We start from the raw sequence: 20370 nt of genomic DNA, 5'->3' as shown, positions 1-20370 counted from the left end.
CCAACCTGAGTGTGGCTTCATCTTTACACTAGAGGAGGCCATGGATAGACATGTCAGAATGGGAATGGGATGTGGAATTAAAATGTGTGGCCACTGGGAGATCCTGCTTTCTCTGGCGGACAGAGCGTAGGTGTTCAGCGAAACGCTCTCCCAGTCTGCGTCAGGTCTCGCCAATATATAAAAGGCCACATCGGGAGCACGGGATATAGTATATCACCCCAGCCGACTCACAGGTGAAGTATCACCTCACTTTCAAGAACTCTTCATCTCAAGTTCTCGATATTTATTGCTTATTTGTTTATTTATTATTATTTTATTCTTCTTGCCTTTGCACAGTTTTGTGGCTTCTGTGCTCTGGTTGAACACCCTAGTTGGGCAGTCTTTCATTGATTCTGCTATCGCTATTACTCTATAGGTTTATTCAGTTTGCCCACAAAAAAATGAATCTCAGGATTGTATATGTTGACATATATGCATTTTAATAATAAATTTACTTTACTTTGAATTATCTCCTTATATGTTGTACTGGAGGTTATTAACACATACAAAATGCCATTTATTTTTGTATTTGCACACTTTGTCATCTTCCGCACTCTGGTTGATCTTTCATTGATTCTGTTATAGTTACTATTCTGTAGATTCGCTGAGTATGCCCGCAGGAAAATGAATTTCAGGGTTGCTTGTGGTGACGTATATGTACTTCGATAATGAAACTTACTTTTGAACTTTTTAACTGTTTTTTTTTGGAGGATCTCAGCAAGTCAGGTGGCATCGGTGGAGGGGAATAAACAGTCAATGTTTGGGACTGAGACCCTTAGCAAGTCAGGTAGGATCTATGGCAGCAAATACACAGTCACCGCTTTGGGTCAAGTCCATTCATCAGTCCTGATGAAGGGTCTTGGCCAGAAGTGATGACTGTTTATTCCCTTCTGTAGATGCTGTCTGACTTGTGGAGTTCTTCCAGCATCTCGAGTGTGTTGCTTTGGATTTCCAGCATCTACAGAATCTCTTGTGTACATTGTTTCTCCATGACAAGTTGATAAAGTTGCAGAATTAATGACCAGTCTTCATTTACGTCTACTCCACCACACTTCACTCTCTGTAGTTAACCATGAACCCCCATTAACTTTACTTGACGAACTCATGTGAACTCATACATCCAGAAGCCAACGTTCAATTGTGGGAGTAGAAAATGGATCTTGTGGTGTGTAGCATGTTGTTGTATCTTATAAATTGTGCCAACTAATCAATGACTAAATGGGGAGTTATTGCCAATAATGAAGATTTGAGTCCTTTTAATTAGATTCAGAATCAAGTTTACTATCACTGACATGTCACGAAATGTGGTTGTTTTGTGGCAGCAGTATACTGATATACATGAAATATACTATCAAGTATAATAAGAAATATATAGTAAACATATATAAAATAATTAAATATGTATTGCAAAAAGAGAGCAAAAATAGTGTTCATGGGATTATTGTCTGTTCAGAAATCTGATGGAGGAGGGGAAGAAGCTGTTCCTAGAACATTTTGTGCGTGTCTTCAGGCTGCTGGATCTCCCCTGTGGTGGTAGCAATGAGAGGAGGGTGTGCCCTAGGTGTGGGGTTTGTGAAGGCCGGAGCCACCTTTTTGAGGCATCACCTTTTGAAGATGTCATTGACAGAAGGGAGGCTCATGTCTATGATGAAGCTGATTGAGTTTACAACTTCCTGCAGCTTTTCCCGATCCTGTGCGCTGGCTCCTTACCAGGTTGTGATGCCACCATTTTGAATGCTGTCCACAGTACATCTGTAGACATTTGCTCGAGTCTTTGGTGACATAGCACATCTCAAAATAATAATAAAATATCACCGCTGTGTGCCTTCTTCATAATTGCATCAATATGTTGTGTCTAGGATAGATCTTCAGAGATGCTGACACCAAGGAAATTGAAACTGCCCACTCTTTCCACTGCTGACCTATTGATAAGGGCTGGTGTGTGTTCCTTTAACTTCCCCTATCTGAAGTCCTGAATTAATATGGGAAATAACCATTTCTTAAGCAGAAGGAAATCCTTCTGCTTTTCACTTTTGGAACGTTTCACTTGTTTCACGCTTATTTGCATATTGAACAGTAATCTAGAGGCTGGAATCATAAAGTTGAAACTGCCTGAATACAGTAATGTCAAGTTGCAAAATTCTGTGCTCTTAAAAACAACTTTTCAATTTCAGTTGGGATTTCTTTTTCTTGCTACATGTATAATTTGATCATATTGAATTATCCTATGTATTTTGCTAGTGTGATCCGAAAATCTCAGTCTGTTGTAAAAGTAAGTTGAGACGTGGTGGTAATGTCAATCAGGAGCATTTATTTACATAAATCTTAGATTAGTGCACCCGTATTTTGGAACTGAAAGCTGTCATTAAACTTGGGATCAACTCGTAAATAAGCCAGGAACAAGGTGATGGGAATAGTTTTTGACTGTAACAATAGCAGACTCAATACATGACGTGTGACCCTTTCAAATCGCCGTTCAGGACGTTACAGAAAATTCTAATACAACCTGTTTACATGGAATGCAACCTGTCCATAGCACAAAGCCCAACTGTAGTCTTATTGCTTGCATTGTTCCAAACCGGACTTCACCTGCTGGAAAATCAAAGTTTAAAGTAAATTTATTACTGTATAAAAGTCTTAGACACATATATATATATATATATAGCTCAGGTGCCTAAGACTTTTGCACAGTACTGAAGTAATTTTATGTATTGCACTGTACTGCTGCCACAAAAAATACTAATTTTATGACATGTGAGTGATGATAAATCTGACTCTGATATGGATCTCTATTGTGGACTGAGAGTGGGAAGGTCGCAGGGAGATGGGAGCCATGGTTGGGAAAAGGGGAAGGGAGAGGGGAGGGAGTGGGAAGCACTGGAGAGACATTCTGTAAGGATCAATAAACTAATAGTTTGTAATCAAGTGGCCTTGCCTGGTGTCTCAGGGCTGGGTGTGTCTGCAGCTGTGCCAACCCCACCGTGGCATAGCTTCCCTGCCAGCTGTCCCACACCCCTCCCACAGCACTCCAGCTTCACCATTCCCAATGTCTTTTGCTCCACCAGATTTACAAACTCTCTCTCATGTTCTGTGCAAAAGTCTTAGGCATCCAAGATGTTTATATGTGCCTTAGATTTTTGCACAGAACTATATGTATATGCAAACATAGACACCATGAGATTTTCTTTCTTAAAGACGTTCACAGTAGAACAAAGAAATACAACAGAATCAATGAAAAATTACACATAAATACTGAAAAATAACCAGTGTGCAAAAGAAGAAAAACTGTGCAAATTCAAAATTGAATAGCTAAGTAAATTATACAAAGAACAGGAGTCCTTGAAAGTGAGTCTATAGGTTGTGCACTCGGTTCAGTGTTGAGATGAGTGAAGGTATCCATGCTGGTTCAGGCGCCTGATGGTTGAGGGTAGCAACTGTTCCAGAATCTGGTGGTGTTGGGCCTAAGCTCCTGTACCTCCTTCCCGATGGCAGTAGTGAGAAGAGTGCTTGGCTTGGATCACAGGGGTCCATGATGATAGAGGCTGCTTTCTTGTGCCCGTGCTCCTTGTAGATGTACTCAGTGGTGGGTAGGGATTTACCTGTGATGAACTGGGCTGTATTCGCACTTTTTTGCCGGCTTTTCCACTCTTGGACATTGGTGCTTCTACAAGTCCGTGCTCAACCGGTCGCAATAGAGTCAAATGTATGTTTCATCTCTGCTCATTGCCCATCAGTGCTACTTAGTACAAAGTGCATTAAAGTACAAAGTAACTTTATTATCAAAGTACATTTATGTCACCATATACAATCCTGAGATTCATTTTCTTGTGAGCATACTCAATAAAACTATAGAAGAAAAATAACCATTACAGAATCAACGAAAGACCATGCCAACTGGGCGTTCAACCTGTGTGCAAGAGACAACAAGCTGTGCAAGTACAAAGAGAAGGGGAAAAAAGAAATAATGATTATAAATAAATAAATAAGCAAGAAATATTGAGAACATGAGATGAAGGGTCCTCGAAAGTGGATCCATAGGTTGTGGGCAGTGTTCCTTCTAATTTGTAATGACCAGTGTGCGCAAAGATCTTGTGCTGTACAATTTTTGCCCATTGATAATAACGTGTGTGCACTGAATAATTTTTTTCAATAAAAATGGTATAAGTAAGCCAGTTGTAACATCTTCAGACAAATCATCGCAAGCTCCTTGTTGCCAACACCATCCACATCAGAAAATGGAAAAGGAAATATGATTGTGTACAATGGTGAAATATACTTAACATGCTTCACCACTGTTTGTAGACTTAAATTCAGCATTCAACACCATCAGACCCCAGAACTGGTGGGGAAACTGTCCTCGCAAGGTCTCAACACCTCCCTCTGCAATTGGATTCTGGACTGCTTAACAGAAAGGCCACAGTCAGTCTATGTGGGCAGCAACATCTCTCGTCCCATTACGCTGAGCACTGGCGCTCCCCAGGGCTGTGAGCTCAGCCTGCTGCTGTTCACACTGCTGATGCATGGCTGTTGCAGGATCCAGCTCAAACCGTGTCGTCAAGTTTGCAGATGGCACAACAGAGGTTGGTCTTATCAAGAATGATGATGAGACGGAGCATAGGGAGGAAGTGGAGGAGCTGGTGGATTGGTGTGAGAAGAACAACATAAGCCTGAATGTGCAGAAGACAAAGAAAATTATTGTGGACTTCAGGAAGGTGCAGACGAACCATCCCCCTCTGCGAATACATGGCTCCTCCGCAGAGAGTTATATGCACCAAGATCCTGGTGCACAGATGACCTCACTTGGTCCCTTAATATCACTTTCACTTCCTAAGAAGATTGAGGCAAGCAAGGTGCCCATGCTCCATCTTAACTGCATTTTACAGGAGCACCACTGAGAGCATCCTGACAAGTTGCGTCTCCATCTGGTATGGGAGCAGTCGAGCATCGGGCCGGAGTCCCTACAAAGGGCTGTGAGAACAGCTGAGAGGATCATAGGGGTCTCCCTACCATCCATCAGGACATTTATCAGGAGCGCTGCATATGCAGGACCCTAGTATTATTAAGGATCCCCCCCCCCATCCATCCAGCATCCTCTTTGATTTTCTACCATCAGACAGGAGACTCCGATGCACAAAAACAAAAACAATCAGGATGGGAAATGGTTTCTTCCCTCTGGCCATGAGGCTTCTGAACTCCCTGCCACATCACATTCAAAATTGGTTAATCTGTTCCATACCTTACAATATTTAATATTAATGCACTTTAGTTTGTTATTTATGTGTGATTCATCTGTAGATTGTATCCTTACCTTCAGTAGTTATTGTGTGGTGTGTGTACTACCATGGTTCGGAGAAATGTCTTGTTTCTATATTCATTATATGCTGATATACATTATATACATGTCTACAGTTAAATGGCAATAAACTTGATTTGAACATGCCAATGAGGTAGAGGATGCACAGTTCGAATTCCTTTGTGTGCTAGTAGCAAAAGATATATGCATATGCACACGTGCTCATCTCAGAGGGAACACTGGTTGTGGGAACAATTCAGTGATTGGAATAATCTATGCACATATGCCTGCAGATCTCTCTGTCCTCTTTGTCTTGGCTGTTGCAATCCTATTTTATTAAACATTTTAATGTAACGTAATATTTCACAAGTAGTCATGGGGAGATGAATTTAATTCTCTCTGATGCACCAGATTGATTCTCTCCAGTGTGGAGGTGGGAACTTAATAAACGGAATATTAATGTCACTCTTCCTCCTTCTCTGTGAAGCTGATTGCTGTCACGTAGGTGGCACAGACATTCTCCCTGTTTCGTTCACAATAGCAATTCGATTGTAGCCATGGAAAGACAATGGCAAGGTTATCAGAATGACCAAACGCAGCCTGAATATACAGAAATTCTGGTGATGTTAGTGCATCTATTAAGTCAGATAAATCGAAGCAATGTTTTTGCATCGGTAGAGTAACATTTACTCTCTGCAATGATGATTCAGCCTGACATGGTACACAAGTGCAGCCAGGCTGCTTAAAGTGTAAAATTAAACCTGAATCCTGGACTGTGTGCTGGCTGTGGGGCTGGTCTACTGAGTGCTGTGTTTAGGTTGCCGGCATTAATTCTCGTTGTACGAGTACTCAATCAAATTCCACAACACATGCCAACACTGGAACCCCTGAAATTTGCACCAAATTCACTGGTTACTATTGCTAGAACACCTTGCTCTTACGGGATTTTCAGACAATCATGGAGGGATCTGAGACAGGCATGATGCCATTCAGCCCTTTCAGTCTATGCTAACCCTGTGCTAGCTCCTCTGTCCTGCCGTTCTCGCTTTTATTTCAGACACTTATCCAGTTCATTATGAATAGTAAATGGGATCCACCTCCACCATTACCCTGGATATGCATTCCCGATTATAACACTCATTGTGGAAAGAATTCTTCATGTTAGCTTTGGGTTTTTGCACAAATTACCTTCATTTGTATATCCTAATTCTTGACCCTCAAAATGAACAGTTCCCTAAAATAGTACTTGCTGAGTATTATGTTAGCTGTAGATTAATTTTATAAAATTAATCAATTATCAAATGGTCTAAAACTAGAGGGCACAGTTACAAGATCCAAATGAGACCTCTGAGAGGTAACTTCCTTACACAGAACCTGGAATGAGCTGCCAGAGGAAGTGGTCAAGGCAGGTACAACTGCAACATTTCAGATCTACAGTATTGGATAGGCACATGGAGGAGAAGGGCTTGGAGAGTAGGATGGAGAACATTTGGTAAACGCACTCCTTACACACACACACACACACACACACACACACACACACACACACACACACAATATGCTGTCGTTACTCTGAGTGCACACACTTCAATGTCTCCTGGTATAATGGGTCATAAGTCAACTTGATGTTCTCTGGTTAGATTTCTGGTGCCTTTCCCACCACACACGGTGGGACATTCCATTTCCGTGGTAATGGGGTGTGTCAATGTGTATTTTGTTTGTATACTGTATTTAAGGTAGATATTTATGTTTATTTTGTAATGTGATTGTAACTGTATTGTGGGGTGCAACACATTCTAATTCACGTGTAGTCTGAGGTTAATTTTGTGGGTAACTGAAGATCGTATGTCCTGGTGCCTAACAAACAGGGCTCGTTGCTTTCATTTGGAGAGAGAGATGGGAGCTGCCAGGAGTTCACAAAGAACAAAAGTAGCATGAAGCTATTATTGCGTTTTTGTAAATATTGGCAGTTTTCTGTTCACTATTCTCACTAATTTTTCTAAGTTTGTTTTTTGGTGCACCTAATAAACACACTTGCACTAAAGTGCTGAGGGACTCCAGCCATTTTACTTCTTTGGTCATAACCCACGTATCTAACAGAGGGTTATGGGCCGAACACAGGCAACTGGGGCTAGCAGGGAGGGTGTTGTGTTCAGCATGGACTAGATGGACAGAAGGGCCTGTTTCTGCACTGTATTACTCTGTAACTGCAGTGAACGATGAGAACCGTTTAACCTTAGATTGGTTTTGGAAGATTTTACTAGTCACACTATAACATTAAACTTTACATATTTCTATATTTTAAACCCATGCTCAACCTGTATAAAGTACAACCATTTCTGAGCAGCTATGATACATATTTGGGAAATGATAAGAGGAGATTATTTAGGTATATGTCAGATTGGTGAGTACCTGTTCTTCCTGGTTGCCCTCACAGGAGAGCTTTAGTCACTGTTAATGATGTTGACACTCTGTCAAGGTGTTTGTTAATTGAAAGGGTGTGAAGAATGATGGTAAATGTATAATTTTGGCACTATACGTACAGCCTTGCATTTCTGAGTGACTTCTCGGAAACAGCAGCTTCAAATACACAGTACCTTGAATCTTCAAGTACAGAGGACAATAACACAGAAGCAAAATTATGCAGGTCCAAGATTCCTAAGATAAAAATGAGCAGCTGAAAATACAAACAGAGAAAATTTGCAGATGCTGGAAATCTGAGCAACGCACACAAAATGCTGGAGGAACTATGGAAAAGAGTACAGTTGTCATTTTGGCCTGAAACATCGACTGTACTTTTGTCCTAGAATTTCCCTGGCCTGCTGAGTTCCTCCAGCATTTTGTGTGTTTAGCTGAAAATACTCAGCTTCTATAGAAAGAGAACCAGTTCAAATACATGCTGCCTAACCTGCAGAGCATTTCTAGCACTTTCTGAGTTTATTTTGTATTTTGGCCAGGAGTATTTTAAGAACATGGTTAATGTCATTATGCTTTGTGCATGAGAAGGCTATGGGGCAAGGCACAGTTACCCTAAGTAATCACAATTTACCAAAATCATCTCTGATCCATTAACCTGCATGAACACACCATGCAGCTACTAAAAATTCACCAATGCTGTCATTTCTGTAGATTTGATAGACCAACATACATTTGCGTTCTGCAATTATAATGGCATAGATATTAAGTTTTAATTGTTTTGGGAGTTTTCAGTACCGAAGAAGGGTCTCTGCCTGAAACGTCAACTGTTTATTCATTTCCATGTGTAAATCCTTCCTTATTGTCACCATGTTTGCTGTTGCTTATCAGTAATTAGTGCGGTTTGTTTCATGTTGCTGGATGTTGTAGATAGAACAAGTGCACAATCTGATATTAGGGACTGAGTTGCCAACAGTTGCTTTATACAACTGGGAAAGCCTACAGTTTGACCTCCTGATTCTTCCACTCTCACAGCAGGCCATCAGCATATGATTGACTAGTCCATGTTAGTTAAGCTAATTTGAATAGTAATTGATTTTCAGAGCTCTGAAGACAGGGAGGCACAGTAGCACAGCAGTTAGTGTAACACTACTAGAGTTCCAGTGACTGGGTAATTACTTTATACTTTATTGTCGCCAAACAATTGGTACTAGAACGTACAATCATCACAGCGATATTTGATTCTGCGCTTTACACTCCCTGAATTACAAATATTAAATGTTAAAGATATTAAAAATAGTTAAAATTAGTAAATATTAAAAATTTAAATTATAAATCATAAATAGAAAATAGAAAAGGGAAAGTAAGGTAGTGCAAAAAAACTGAGAGGCAAGTCCGGATATTTGGAGGGTACGGCCCAGATCTGGGTCAGGATCCATTCATCAGTCTTATCACAGTTGGAAAGAAGCTGTTCCCAAATCTGGCCGTACGAGTTTTCAAGCTCCTGAACCTTCTCCCGGAGGGAAGAGGGACAAAAAGTCTGTTGGCTGTTGTTCCAACTTTCCGCTACTTTTTATATGTTCTCCCCATGACCATGTGGATTTCCTCCAGGACCTCCCACATTCCAAAGATGTACAGGTTAATTGGGCACATGGGTGTAATTGGGCAGCACAGGCTCACTGGGCTGAGAGGGCCTAAGACCATCCTGTATCTCAAAATAATTAATTAAAGTGGGTTTTGACATATCAAATTTGGTTCACGTATCAATGTACCAGGGCTCATTGTGTCCCTGGCTTGATCCTACATCACAACTAACATTGCATGCACGTTAAGACTGATTCCTATTGAATTCTGGTCCCCAGCTGTTTGGAACATGAGCAAGAACAATCTGAAGTCAGAAGCAGACTAGAAGACAGACTGCAGATGGGGAGAGCATTGGGGGAATACACAGGATAGGAAAGCAGAAGCACAGAGGCGAAGGCAAGAGATTTCTATACAGACTGCCTGTAAACAGTATTGAAGGAGTGACAGCATCCCTCAGGTTTCCTACACCCCCCTGTATCATCAGAATCACGTTTAATATCACCAGCATCTGCTGTGAAGTTTGTTGTTATGCAGCAGCTGTACATTGCAATACATAATAAAAAGTCTGTAAATTACAGTAAGAATATATATATATTCCTAAAAAAGAAAAGAAAAAAGAAAAACTGTAGTGAGGTTCATGGGTTCAATGTCCATTCAGAAATCTGATGGCAGAGCAGAAGAAGATATTCCTGAATCGCTGAGCACGTGCCTTCAGGCTCCTGTACCTCCTCCCTGCTGGTAGCAATGAGAAGAGGACAAGTCCTGGGTGATGGAGATCCTTAATGATAGATGCTTAATGATGGGTCCTTAATCACAGGGCCTGATGATGCAGGAGGGATCGTGTACCTTGAGTTTGCCGATTGTGGTTGTTAGGACATATTCTGGAGTTAGGGTACATAGCATATATAAACTTCACCAGCAACTTCAGACATGAACATTAGATTAGATTAGATTAGATTCAACTTTATTGTCATTGTGCCAAGTACGGATACAATGCCAATGAAATGCATTTAGCATCTGACCAGAAATGCAAAGAATAGTGTTATTTACAAAATAACTGCGAATAAAAAAAAGTGCTACAGCACACGAATATAAAAGTACTGAGACAGTACAATACGGATGCAATACTGCTTAGCACTGTGATGAGAGGTTCAGCAGTGTCACAGCCTCAGGGAAGAAGCTCTTCCTGTGCCTGCTGGTGCGGGAGCGGAGGCTCCTGTAGTGCCTACCAGGTGGGAGGAGGGATTGAATTTAAAAGCACTGAACAATAGTTTTCCTGGAGTTGATTGCAAACCTGACAATGCTGATTAATATTCATTTTGGGTGCCTGGAGTGTGGGTGCAAAGAAGGAGGTGTGTGAATACTATATGTAACTCAAAGGAAGCATTGCAGATACATTGAAACTATAGAATTGTCCTGCTGTCACCTTTGACCTTTAGCATATAAAATGTCATGTAATATTGGGCCAGGGGACTCTTCCTCCAAGATTGTCTCAATATGATGCCGGTTGCTCCTTTTGTTGAATAAAACACTTTTATATTCATTAGCTTCAGTGTCCCTCTGGTGACTTTGTTTGCGATACAACAAATGGTGATACGATTCTGTAATTTGTTTCAAGCATGACCCATTCTGATCTGATGGATTTGATCTTCATCAGTTCCACATAGCATGGCAGTAATGCAACAAACACTGATATTTTTGTAAAGGCTATGACACGTGTACTCACTACAAACTGAATTTTTTTCTCATCTTGCAATTTCTATTAATAATTGAAATATGTTACTGGAATCAACTTTTCTTAAGATAATATATGAGGCATCGTTCCTTTTTATGATCGCTAAGTGTTTGTCCGTGCAAAATCTCTTTCTGTTGTTCATAATATATTTACAATGTTGGAAAATATTTGTATGTTTTGAAAACAGAAAAGGTTTTATAAAGGCATTTCCTTCATTAATGCACTTCCATCAGTAAAATGGTTCTCATCAAATATTTACAGGATAGTGTACCAGTTATTTCCTTGCAAAGCAATAAGCATGCCAGTTACACGACTAAGCAATAAGCATGCCAGTTACACGACAAAGCAATAAGCATGCCAGTTACACGACTAAGCAATAAGCATGCCAGTTACACGACTAAGCAATAAGCATGCCAGTTACACGACTAAGCAGACAAGGTAGTATACGAAACTTGCCTGCTCAATGGGGCTTAGAAGTGCATCAGTACTTGCACTAGCAGGTCAACACATCACAGAATGCATGACATTTTTTTGTGCCAGTATTTGTTTTAGAATTCAGTACGTGAGTCCTAAGATGTCAGTTGACAACTAAACCTATGTTTTTCTTTGTGCATCTTGCCAGGGTAGGGCAGGAAAAGGCACAGAGTAAGTCCAAGAAATGAGGTGCATCTAGCGCAGTGGTTCCAAAAGTGGGTGGGAGTTTCTAAGGGGTGCTTGTGGGGCGCTCAGTAGCAAGGAGGGCAGCTGAGGGATTACAGGCTTAATTTAAGAAATTAATTGCTTACTATAAGCATTTGATCCTCAGTGCCTCATAACTGGTTACAATGATTATGTAATCACCTCCTCTCTTGCTAACCCACCATTCTCTTAGACTTTGTTCAAGGTGCATTATAGTTGTTGAAAAGCAATGTGACATTTCTGTATTTGGTATATCATAAGAAATCTAGACTGAAGAAATGGTGTTATCTCCAGGCCCAGCCCACATATTTTCACCATTCACTACAATGGTACAGTATTAGCTAGTATTATTCTCATACTCGAATCACACAGTGATGCAGTTCCTGTGAATTCTGGTATGGTATTCAGTGGGATAAAGTTCAGAATCTGACCTTTCGAACGGTCTTGACCGCACTTCCCAACTGTGATATCACTACCCGACTTTTGTATCTTCAGGAAGAGAGTCATGTGTTGCCTGGGCTATGATAATTTCATAACTTTTCCCTTTTTGGTTGCAATGCTCGAGATTGGACTTAAACAATAGGCGATTGACCATAGCCATTAATACATAACAAAAATGGCTGAAGCAGACCAAATAAAAAAAAATTGTAGTCAGTATAGTGTAGTGTGGGGCATCTGAAATATGGATTTACACCAGAACCAACCAACCAACAGCAGCCAATGTGTCTGTTGTGTGAAAAAGGTTTTTCAAATGAGGCAATGAACCCCTCCAGGCTCCTTCAGCATTTGAAGCGAATGCACTCTGACAAAGCAAGCAAGGACCTTGTTTGTTTTCAAAAATTTCATGAAAACTTTCAGAAATGGAAAACACTTCAAAGCATGTTCTTCGGCACTTCACAACAAAGCAGTGATGGTTTGCGTGTTTCATACAACATTTCATTGCTCATTGCTAAATCTGGAAAGCTGCACACAACTGGAGAAGAATTGATCTGGCCAGCATTAAGGGAGTTCTGAGTACAGTTTTGCATAAGTCATCAGACCAAATAATTAAAGCAATTCCGCTCGGTGATAACTCTGTTCAAAAACAAATAGATGGAGTGTTAGGGAATGTGCGAGATACGTTGTGCAACATACTTAGGACAACAGAATTTGCTCTGCAGTTGGATGAATGGACTTTGCCAGGCAATGAATCTTTGCTTCTTGGTTATGATCACTTCATAAAAGATGAAAGCATGGTTCAAGAGCTGTTATTTGCAAGAGGGCTAGAAACAAATATGAAGGGGGAATTAATGTTTCAGGTTGTTGAGTAATTTTTCAAAGAGAAGGACATTCCACTCACCAACACTCTTGCTTGTGCACCATCAATAACAGGACACCATTGTGGGGTTATTACTTTCTTGAGAAAGGCTGTACCTAACATACTTACCATTCACTGTGTACTTTAGAGAACAACATCTTGCCACAAAAAACCTAAGTGATCTGCTGCACAAATCATTAAGTACCTAATCGCAACAGTAAATAAAATTAAGTCCCCTGCTCTCAATTCTCGACTATTTCGAGAGCTTTGTATTGAGAATGATGGTCAGATGGCTCTCAAAAGGAAACTGCCTGAGACACTAACATTCGCTTTTTGAAACTGTGATAAAATTATTTGAAGACTCGAATGCTTCACTTAGTAATCAAATCAAGAATATCAGGCATGACATTGCTTATTTGTCAGAATTATTTGCAAAGTTTACTGAAACCAATTTTCAATTGCAAGAAGATTATGTGAATCTTACCAAAGTCAAATTGGTCATCCCCACATTTCTGGCCAAGTTAACCCTATTTAAGTGCAACATTGGCCATCACGACCTTTTCCAATTTCCGAGCCTGTCTGAGTTTGAAAAGAAAGAAAGAATATCAGAAGATGATCTTCAAGTATACTGTGTCCACCTGTGTGAGCTGCATAGAGACATGTCAGAGAGATTTCAGGATCTTCTCTCGATCCAATTTCCAGATTGGGTAGTAAATCCATACCTCAACGTTTATAATGAGAAATTAACAGGAAGTACAGAGAAAGAGTTGGTCTCACTACAAAATGACTTTGAGTTGAAGCCAAGGTTCAAAAAATCATATTAAGACTTGGTTGCCGAAAGAAATTTCTGAATGCTATCTTACACTGAAGAAAAAGGACAAAATGTTCTTTACTGCCTTTCTATCATCGCATTTAGTGGAGTGCAGTTTCAATGCAGTCGTCCAACTTCTTTCAAAGCAACAGAACAGACTGCAAATTACTGAATGTGGGGATCTGAGACTCTTTCTGAGTGACAGTCAGCCTGGTGTTGAGAATCTGATATCACTGCACCAAGCCCATCCATCTCATCGAAAGGCAAAAAGGCAATTAAGTTGGACTACTAATGTATGGTCTAAAATTGTTTTTACTGTATTTAATTAACTGTAATACTGTATTTAATTTACTGTAAATAAATATTATTTGTAGCTTTAAATAGTTTTGAATAATGTTTGCAATTACTTGTCACTTTTTTGAATTTGCAGTTCCTATTTTCTTTCACTGTGCATCAAAATCAAAATTCTGTACAGTTTTTATGTAATGGTGGGAAAGGGAGAAGGGGTGCTTGAGATGTGGTCAGGGAGCCAAGGGGGTAGAAAACCAATAAAGTTTGGGAACCACTGGTCTAGAGAGAGGCAGGGAGTGGTGAGGGAGAGAAGTTTGGGGGAGGTGGGATGATTTTGGTCCAAGAAGGGAGTATCATTGATCATGATATTAGAGACATCGATCATAACTTCAATGTATGACCCACTACCAATTTGTTAAAATTCAGCATTCTGTTCCAATATTCATTGCTTCCTCAGAGACAATATGAGGATAATCTGATACCATTTTCACATCACAATTAAATGTCAATTGGAATAACCAGCCTCACTTAACCTTGGTGTCTATAGGGAAAGATTTTTTTAAAGATTAGCTTTAGTTGTCACATACTGTGAAATGTGTCACTTGCGTTAAAGTCAATTAGCGAGGATTGTGCTAAGCAGCCCGCAAGTGTCTCCACACTTCCAGAGTCAACATAGCATACTCACTGCTCACAAACCTGAATCCATATTCCTTTGCCTCCAAGGGGACCACAACCTTGTCGTGGTTTGGAGGATTACGTGTCTCAATGAGCCAGACAGCTATGCTGGCTGAAGTCAGAGCTTTATGCATTGGCTCTTGGTAGGGTCACCCATGCCAAACTGGTCAAAAGGTAGGGGCCAGACTAAGAGTGGTCCGCCGGTCCTCCAGGCTTGGGGGTTCCGCTCTGGGCTAACAACCTTGACTGTTACGGAAACAGCAATGAGGAATCCTTCTATATCTGAGCGCGATGGTATTCCTGAGTCTCCACCCGGGACTTGCATGGCTGACAGAAGAGAAAAGCGAACTACAGACACAATGAAGGAAGCCCTGAACACAAGAGATGGAGGGGCTTCATTGCTGCCCTAAACGCCAGCAGTAGGTAGGTTTACCTTTGGAATGAAGGAGAATCCAAAGGAAACCCACACAATCACGGGGAGAATCTACAGTACAAACTCCTTACAGGCAGCAACAGGAACTGAACCCTGATCTTACAGCCAATGCTGTAATAGAGTTACACTTCACAAATAGAGTTAAGCTACTTCACAAATTGACTCACAGCCTCCTCAGTGCAAAATGAAGGATTAAAACTGAGGGCTCACTATTCAGAGCTTGTGCCTACATACTCATGATACTAAACCAAGCCACTTTGCAACGACTTCTCCATTGGGAAAAAATGACTATCATTAAGCTTTGTAATTTACAAAAATGCAATATTGTGTAATGTTAGCTCAGAGGATAAATATAACAACCAGTCCTTTTGTTGAATCTGATGGATTTTTTTTGCAAAACATTGAGTAAAATTGTATACTTTGTACCATTATCATGTACAGTGTCATAAAGATAGTATTTAGGAAGCAAAAATTAATTATGAACTATCAAGGGTATTTTCAAACTGTTGGATTAATGTTGATACTTTCAATATTTATTCCTATCTTGCCACATAAGGCAGTGGAAAATATAATAAATTGGGTTTAAGCTTAAGTTAATATGTTACCAAGTTTTATTAGTAACACATTATTACTAAATGTGGCAGCATTTTGGAGGGGGAGGGAGAGCAGCCAGATGTCTTGGTACATATTGGTACCAGTGACATAGGAAGGAAAAGCAAAGAGGGTCTGAAGAAGGAATTTAGAGAGCTAGGTAGAAAGTTGAGAAGCAGGACCTCCAGGCTGGTAATTTCTGGATTGCTACCTGTGCCGCACGCTAGTGAGGGTAGAAACAGGATGTTTTGGCAGATAAATGCATGGCTGACAATCTGGTGCAGGGAGCAAGGCACCAGAGGTTGGGATCTCTTCCAGGGGAGATATGACCTGGACAAAAGGCAAGGTTGCACCTGAACCCAAGAGGGACCAATATTCCTGTGGGCAGGTTTGTTACAGCTGTTGGGGAGGGTTTAAACTAATTTGGCAGGGAGATCGGAACTGGAGTGAAGGGACTCAGGATAGGACGGTTGGTAAAAAAGCAAAGATAGCATGCAGTTATACTTTCAGATTACAACAGGAAATAGAAAGGTGTGTCAAAAGGGCAATGTTACGATTGTCATAGGAGATATTAACATGCAGGTCGATTGATAATGGATTGTTGAATGCCTAAAAGATGGCTGTTTAGAGCAGCTTGTCGTTGAGCCTGCTAGGGGATCAGCTGTACTGGAGGTGATTAAGCAGCTTAAGGTAAAAGAACCCTTAGTGATCACAATATGATTGAGTTTCTAGGAAAAATGAGGAAGGTATAGGACAGGTGTTTTGCAAAACAGAGAAACACTCAAATGGCAAAATAGAACAACTGTGGGTGAAAAGGGAAATCAAAGCTAATGTAAAAGCAAAAGAGAGGGCATACAACAAAACAAAAATTAGCAGGACGATAGAGGATTGGGAAGCTTTTAAAAACCTACAGAGAGCAACTAGAAGAATTATCAGGAGGGAAAAGATGAAATATGTAAGCAAGCTAGCAACCAATATCAAAGAGGAGAGAAAAAAGCTTTTTCAAGTATATAAAAAATAAGACAGATGAGAGTGGATATAGGACCCTTAGAAAATAAGGCCAGAGAAATAATAATGGGGGACAAGGAGATGGCAAATGAACTAAGTAAGTATTTTGCATCAGTCTTCACTGTGGAAGACACTAGCAGTGTGCCAGGTGTTGAAGTATGTGTGGGAAGTGAAGTGAGTGCAGTTACTATTACAAGGGGACAAAGCTGAATGACCTAAGGGTACATAAGTACAGCCTAGGGCTCTGAAAGAGGGAGCAGTAGAGTCTGTAGATGCATTAGTAATGATCTTTCAAGAGCTATTGGACTCTGACATAGTTGCAGAGGACTGGAGAATTGCAATTGTCACTCCACTCCATAAGAAAGGAGGGAAGCAGCTGAAAGGAAATTATAGACCAGTTAGACTGACCTCAGTGTTCGGGAAGATGTTGGAGTCAATTGTTAAGGATGAGGTTATGGAGTACTTTATGTTACAAAACAAGATAGTACAAAGTCAGCATAGTTTCCTTCAGGGAAAATCCTGCCTGATGAACCTGTTGGAATTCATTGAGGAGATTACAAGTAGGATAGATAAAGAAGATGCAATGGATGTTGTATATCTGGATTTTCAGAAGGCCTTTGACAAGGTGCCACACATGAGGCTGCTTACCAAGTTAAAAGCCCATGGTATTACAGGAAAGTTATTGGTATGGTTAGAGCATTAGCTGATTGGTAGGAGGCAGAGAGAGGGAATAAAAGGATCCTTTTCTGGTTGGCTGCCAGTAACTAGTGATGTTCCGCAGGAGTTGGTGTTGGGTCCGCTTCTTTTTATGCTGCACATCAATGAATAAGATGATGGAATAGATGGCTTTGTTGCCAAGTTTTCAGATGATACGAAGATTGGTGGAGGGGCAGGTAGTGTTGGGGAAACAGGTCGGCTGCAGAAGAACTTAGCCAGATTAGGAGAAAGGGCAAGAAAGTGGCAAATGAAATACAATGTTGGAAAATGCATGGTCATGCACTTTGGTAGAAGAAATAAATATGCAGACTATTTTTTAAATGGGGAGAAAATCCAAAAATCTGGGAGTCCTTATGCAGAACACCCTGAAGGTTAACTTGCAGGTAGAGTCAGTGGTGAGAAAGGCAAATGCAATGTTAGCATTTATTTCAAGAGGTCCAGAATACAAGAGCAAGGATGTGATGCTGAGGCCTTACAAAGCACTGGCGAGGCCTCACCTTGAGTATTGTGAACAGTTTTGGACTCCTTATCTAAGAAAAGATGTGCTGGCATTGGAGAGAGTTCAGAGGAGGTTCACAAGGATAATTCTGCGAATGAAAGGTTTTTCATGTAAGGAGTGTTTGATGGCTCTGGGCCTGTACTCACTGGCATTGGAAAAATGGGGGTGGGGGGGTGGTTCTCATTGAAAGGCCTGGGCAGAGTAGATGTGGAAAGGATGTTTCCCATGATGGGAGAGTCTAGGACAAGACAGCACGGCCTCAGGATAGAGGAGCGTCCATTTAAAACAGAGATACGGAGACAATACTTTAGCCAGAGGATGGTGAATTTGTGGGATTTTTTTACAGGTAGCTGTGGAGGCCAAGTCATTGGACGCATTTAAGGCAGAGATTGATAGGTTCTTGATTGGCTAGGGCATCAAAGGTTACAGGGAGAAGGCTGGCAAGTGGGGCTGAGGAGGGGGAAAAAGGATCAGCCATGATTGAATGGCGGAGCAGACTAGATGGGCCAAATGGCCTAATTCTGCACAATGTCTTATGGTCTGAACTCTATAAATTTCTGACATTCTCTTTCTTTTCCTTTGACGGTAGAGAGAAACTATTCCCGCTTGTGTGAGAAGCAGCCGATTGGAAGGCTTCTTTTTCGACAGTTCTGTGAAGCTCAGCCCAGTCTTCAGCACTACATAAACTTCCTTGACTCGGTGGTAAGTTGGTTAAAATCTATTTACAAAATAACGTAGTTGCAAGACTGTGCGTGAAACCTTGAGTATGTTATTTTAGTTTAGTGATACAGTGTGGAATCGGCCCTTCCAGCCCTTTGAGCCACGCCACAGCAGGAACTCCAGACAAACCCCATTAACCCCAAACTAGTCACAGGACAATTTACAATGACAAGGCAACCTACCTGGTACGTCTTTGGACAGTGGGAAGAAACCAGAGAATCTGGGGAAAACCCACGTATTTCATAGGGAGGACGTACAGAGACTCCTTACAGAACGGTGCCAGAATTGAACCCAGAACTCCGGAATGCCCCGAGCTGTGATAGCATCAGGCTATCTGCCATGCTGCCGTGGAGACCACCTTTTAATAACTTATATTTTTATTGTACCTTCACATGTGATGTGGTACAGGATTGGAGCAATTAGCCAGGAATTGTCTTTCTAAGAGTCACTTCCTGACATGCAAAGGTCTTAGGCACACAGCTCAAGTGTCTAAGGTCTTTGCACAGTACTGTCGTAATTTTATGTACTGCTGCCACAAACAAAAGCAAATTTCATGATATATGTGAGTGATGATAAACTGATTCTGATCTGGGTCTCTAAAATGGACTGAGAGAAGGAAGGGGGCACGGAGAGAGGAATCATAGCTGGGAAAAGGGGAAGGGAGAGGGCAGGGAGTGGGAGCACCAGAGAGACACTCTGTAATGATGAAATGACATTGCCTGTTGATTCAGGGCTGGGAGTGTCTGCACATGCACCACCCCCAGACCCTGTCACTCCTTCTCTGCCAACTGTCCTACACCCCTCCATCCTAACTACTCCCAACATCCTTTACTCCCGCCAGATTTACAAACTCGCTCTCTACTCCATATTGACAAATACAGTCCTGCTCAGAAATCTTTGGCACCTTAGCTGTATAAATGTGCCCAAGACTTTTGCACAGTCCTGTATCTTATCCACTGACTGACCCAACTCCTCTCATTTCCACTCTATAACATATCTAAAGGAATTCCTTTTGCAGTTTGTCTAAGGGACAGGATTAATAACCACTTGGACAGGCAGGGACCAATCAGAGCTAGCCAGCATGGTTTTGTCAAGAGCCCACCCTGTTTCACCAGTCTGATGGCATTTTTGAAGCGATGCAAAGTGTATTGATGAAAGCAGAGCAAGAGATGTGGTTTATATGGACCTCAGTGAGGACTTTGATTAGATGATGCAGGGGAAGCAGATGCAGAGGGTTCTGGGCCCATGGCACCCTGGGCAAGTTGGTAGTAACACACACAAAATGTTGGAGGAAACATAGAAACATAGAAACATAGAAAATAGGTGCAGGAGTAGGCCATTCGGCCCTTCAAGCCTGCACCGCCATTCAGTATGATCATGGCTGATCATCCAACTCAGAAGCACAAGGTAGTAGATAATAGGTGAAACCCAGACGGAATTTAACCTGTCAACTTCCACCTTGTACTTCTTCCTCTCCTACCCCTACCCCACCCACCTTCTTACTCTGACTTCCTCTTCCATTCCAGTCCTGGTGAAGGGTCTCGGTGCGAAACATACATCAGTCTGTTTCCTCTTTTCCATGCT

The 20370-nt window shown here is 41.2% G+C and overlaps 1 protein-coding gene across 1 annotated transcript in view; it reads left to right on the top strand.

Moving 5' to 3' along the window:
- Positions 1 to 20370, top strand: part of LOC140185813 (G protein-coupled receptor kinase 5-like) — a 331545-nt gene that overhangs the window by 152744 nt on the left and 158431 nt on the right. Inside the window, exon 3 of the mRNA XM_072239529.1 lies at positions 18656 to 18768. Within this exon, the coding sequence (XP_072095630.1) occupies positions 18656 to 18768 (113 nt within the window). The remainder of the gene's footprint in view (positions 1 to 18655; positions 18769 to 20370) is intronic.

This window comes from Mobula birostris, chromosome 21 (genome assembly GCF_030028105.1).
Source record: "Mobula birostris isolate sMobBir1 chromosome 21, sMobBir1.hap1, whole genome shotgun sequence".
NCBI classification, from domain to species: domain Eukaryota; kingdom Metazoa; phylum Chordata; class Chondrichthyes; order Myliobatiformes; family Myliobatidae; genus Mobula; species Mobula birostris.
This window is presented reverse-complemented; position numbering and strand designations above follow the sequence as displayed.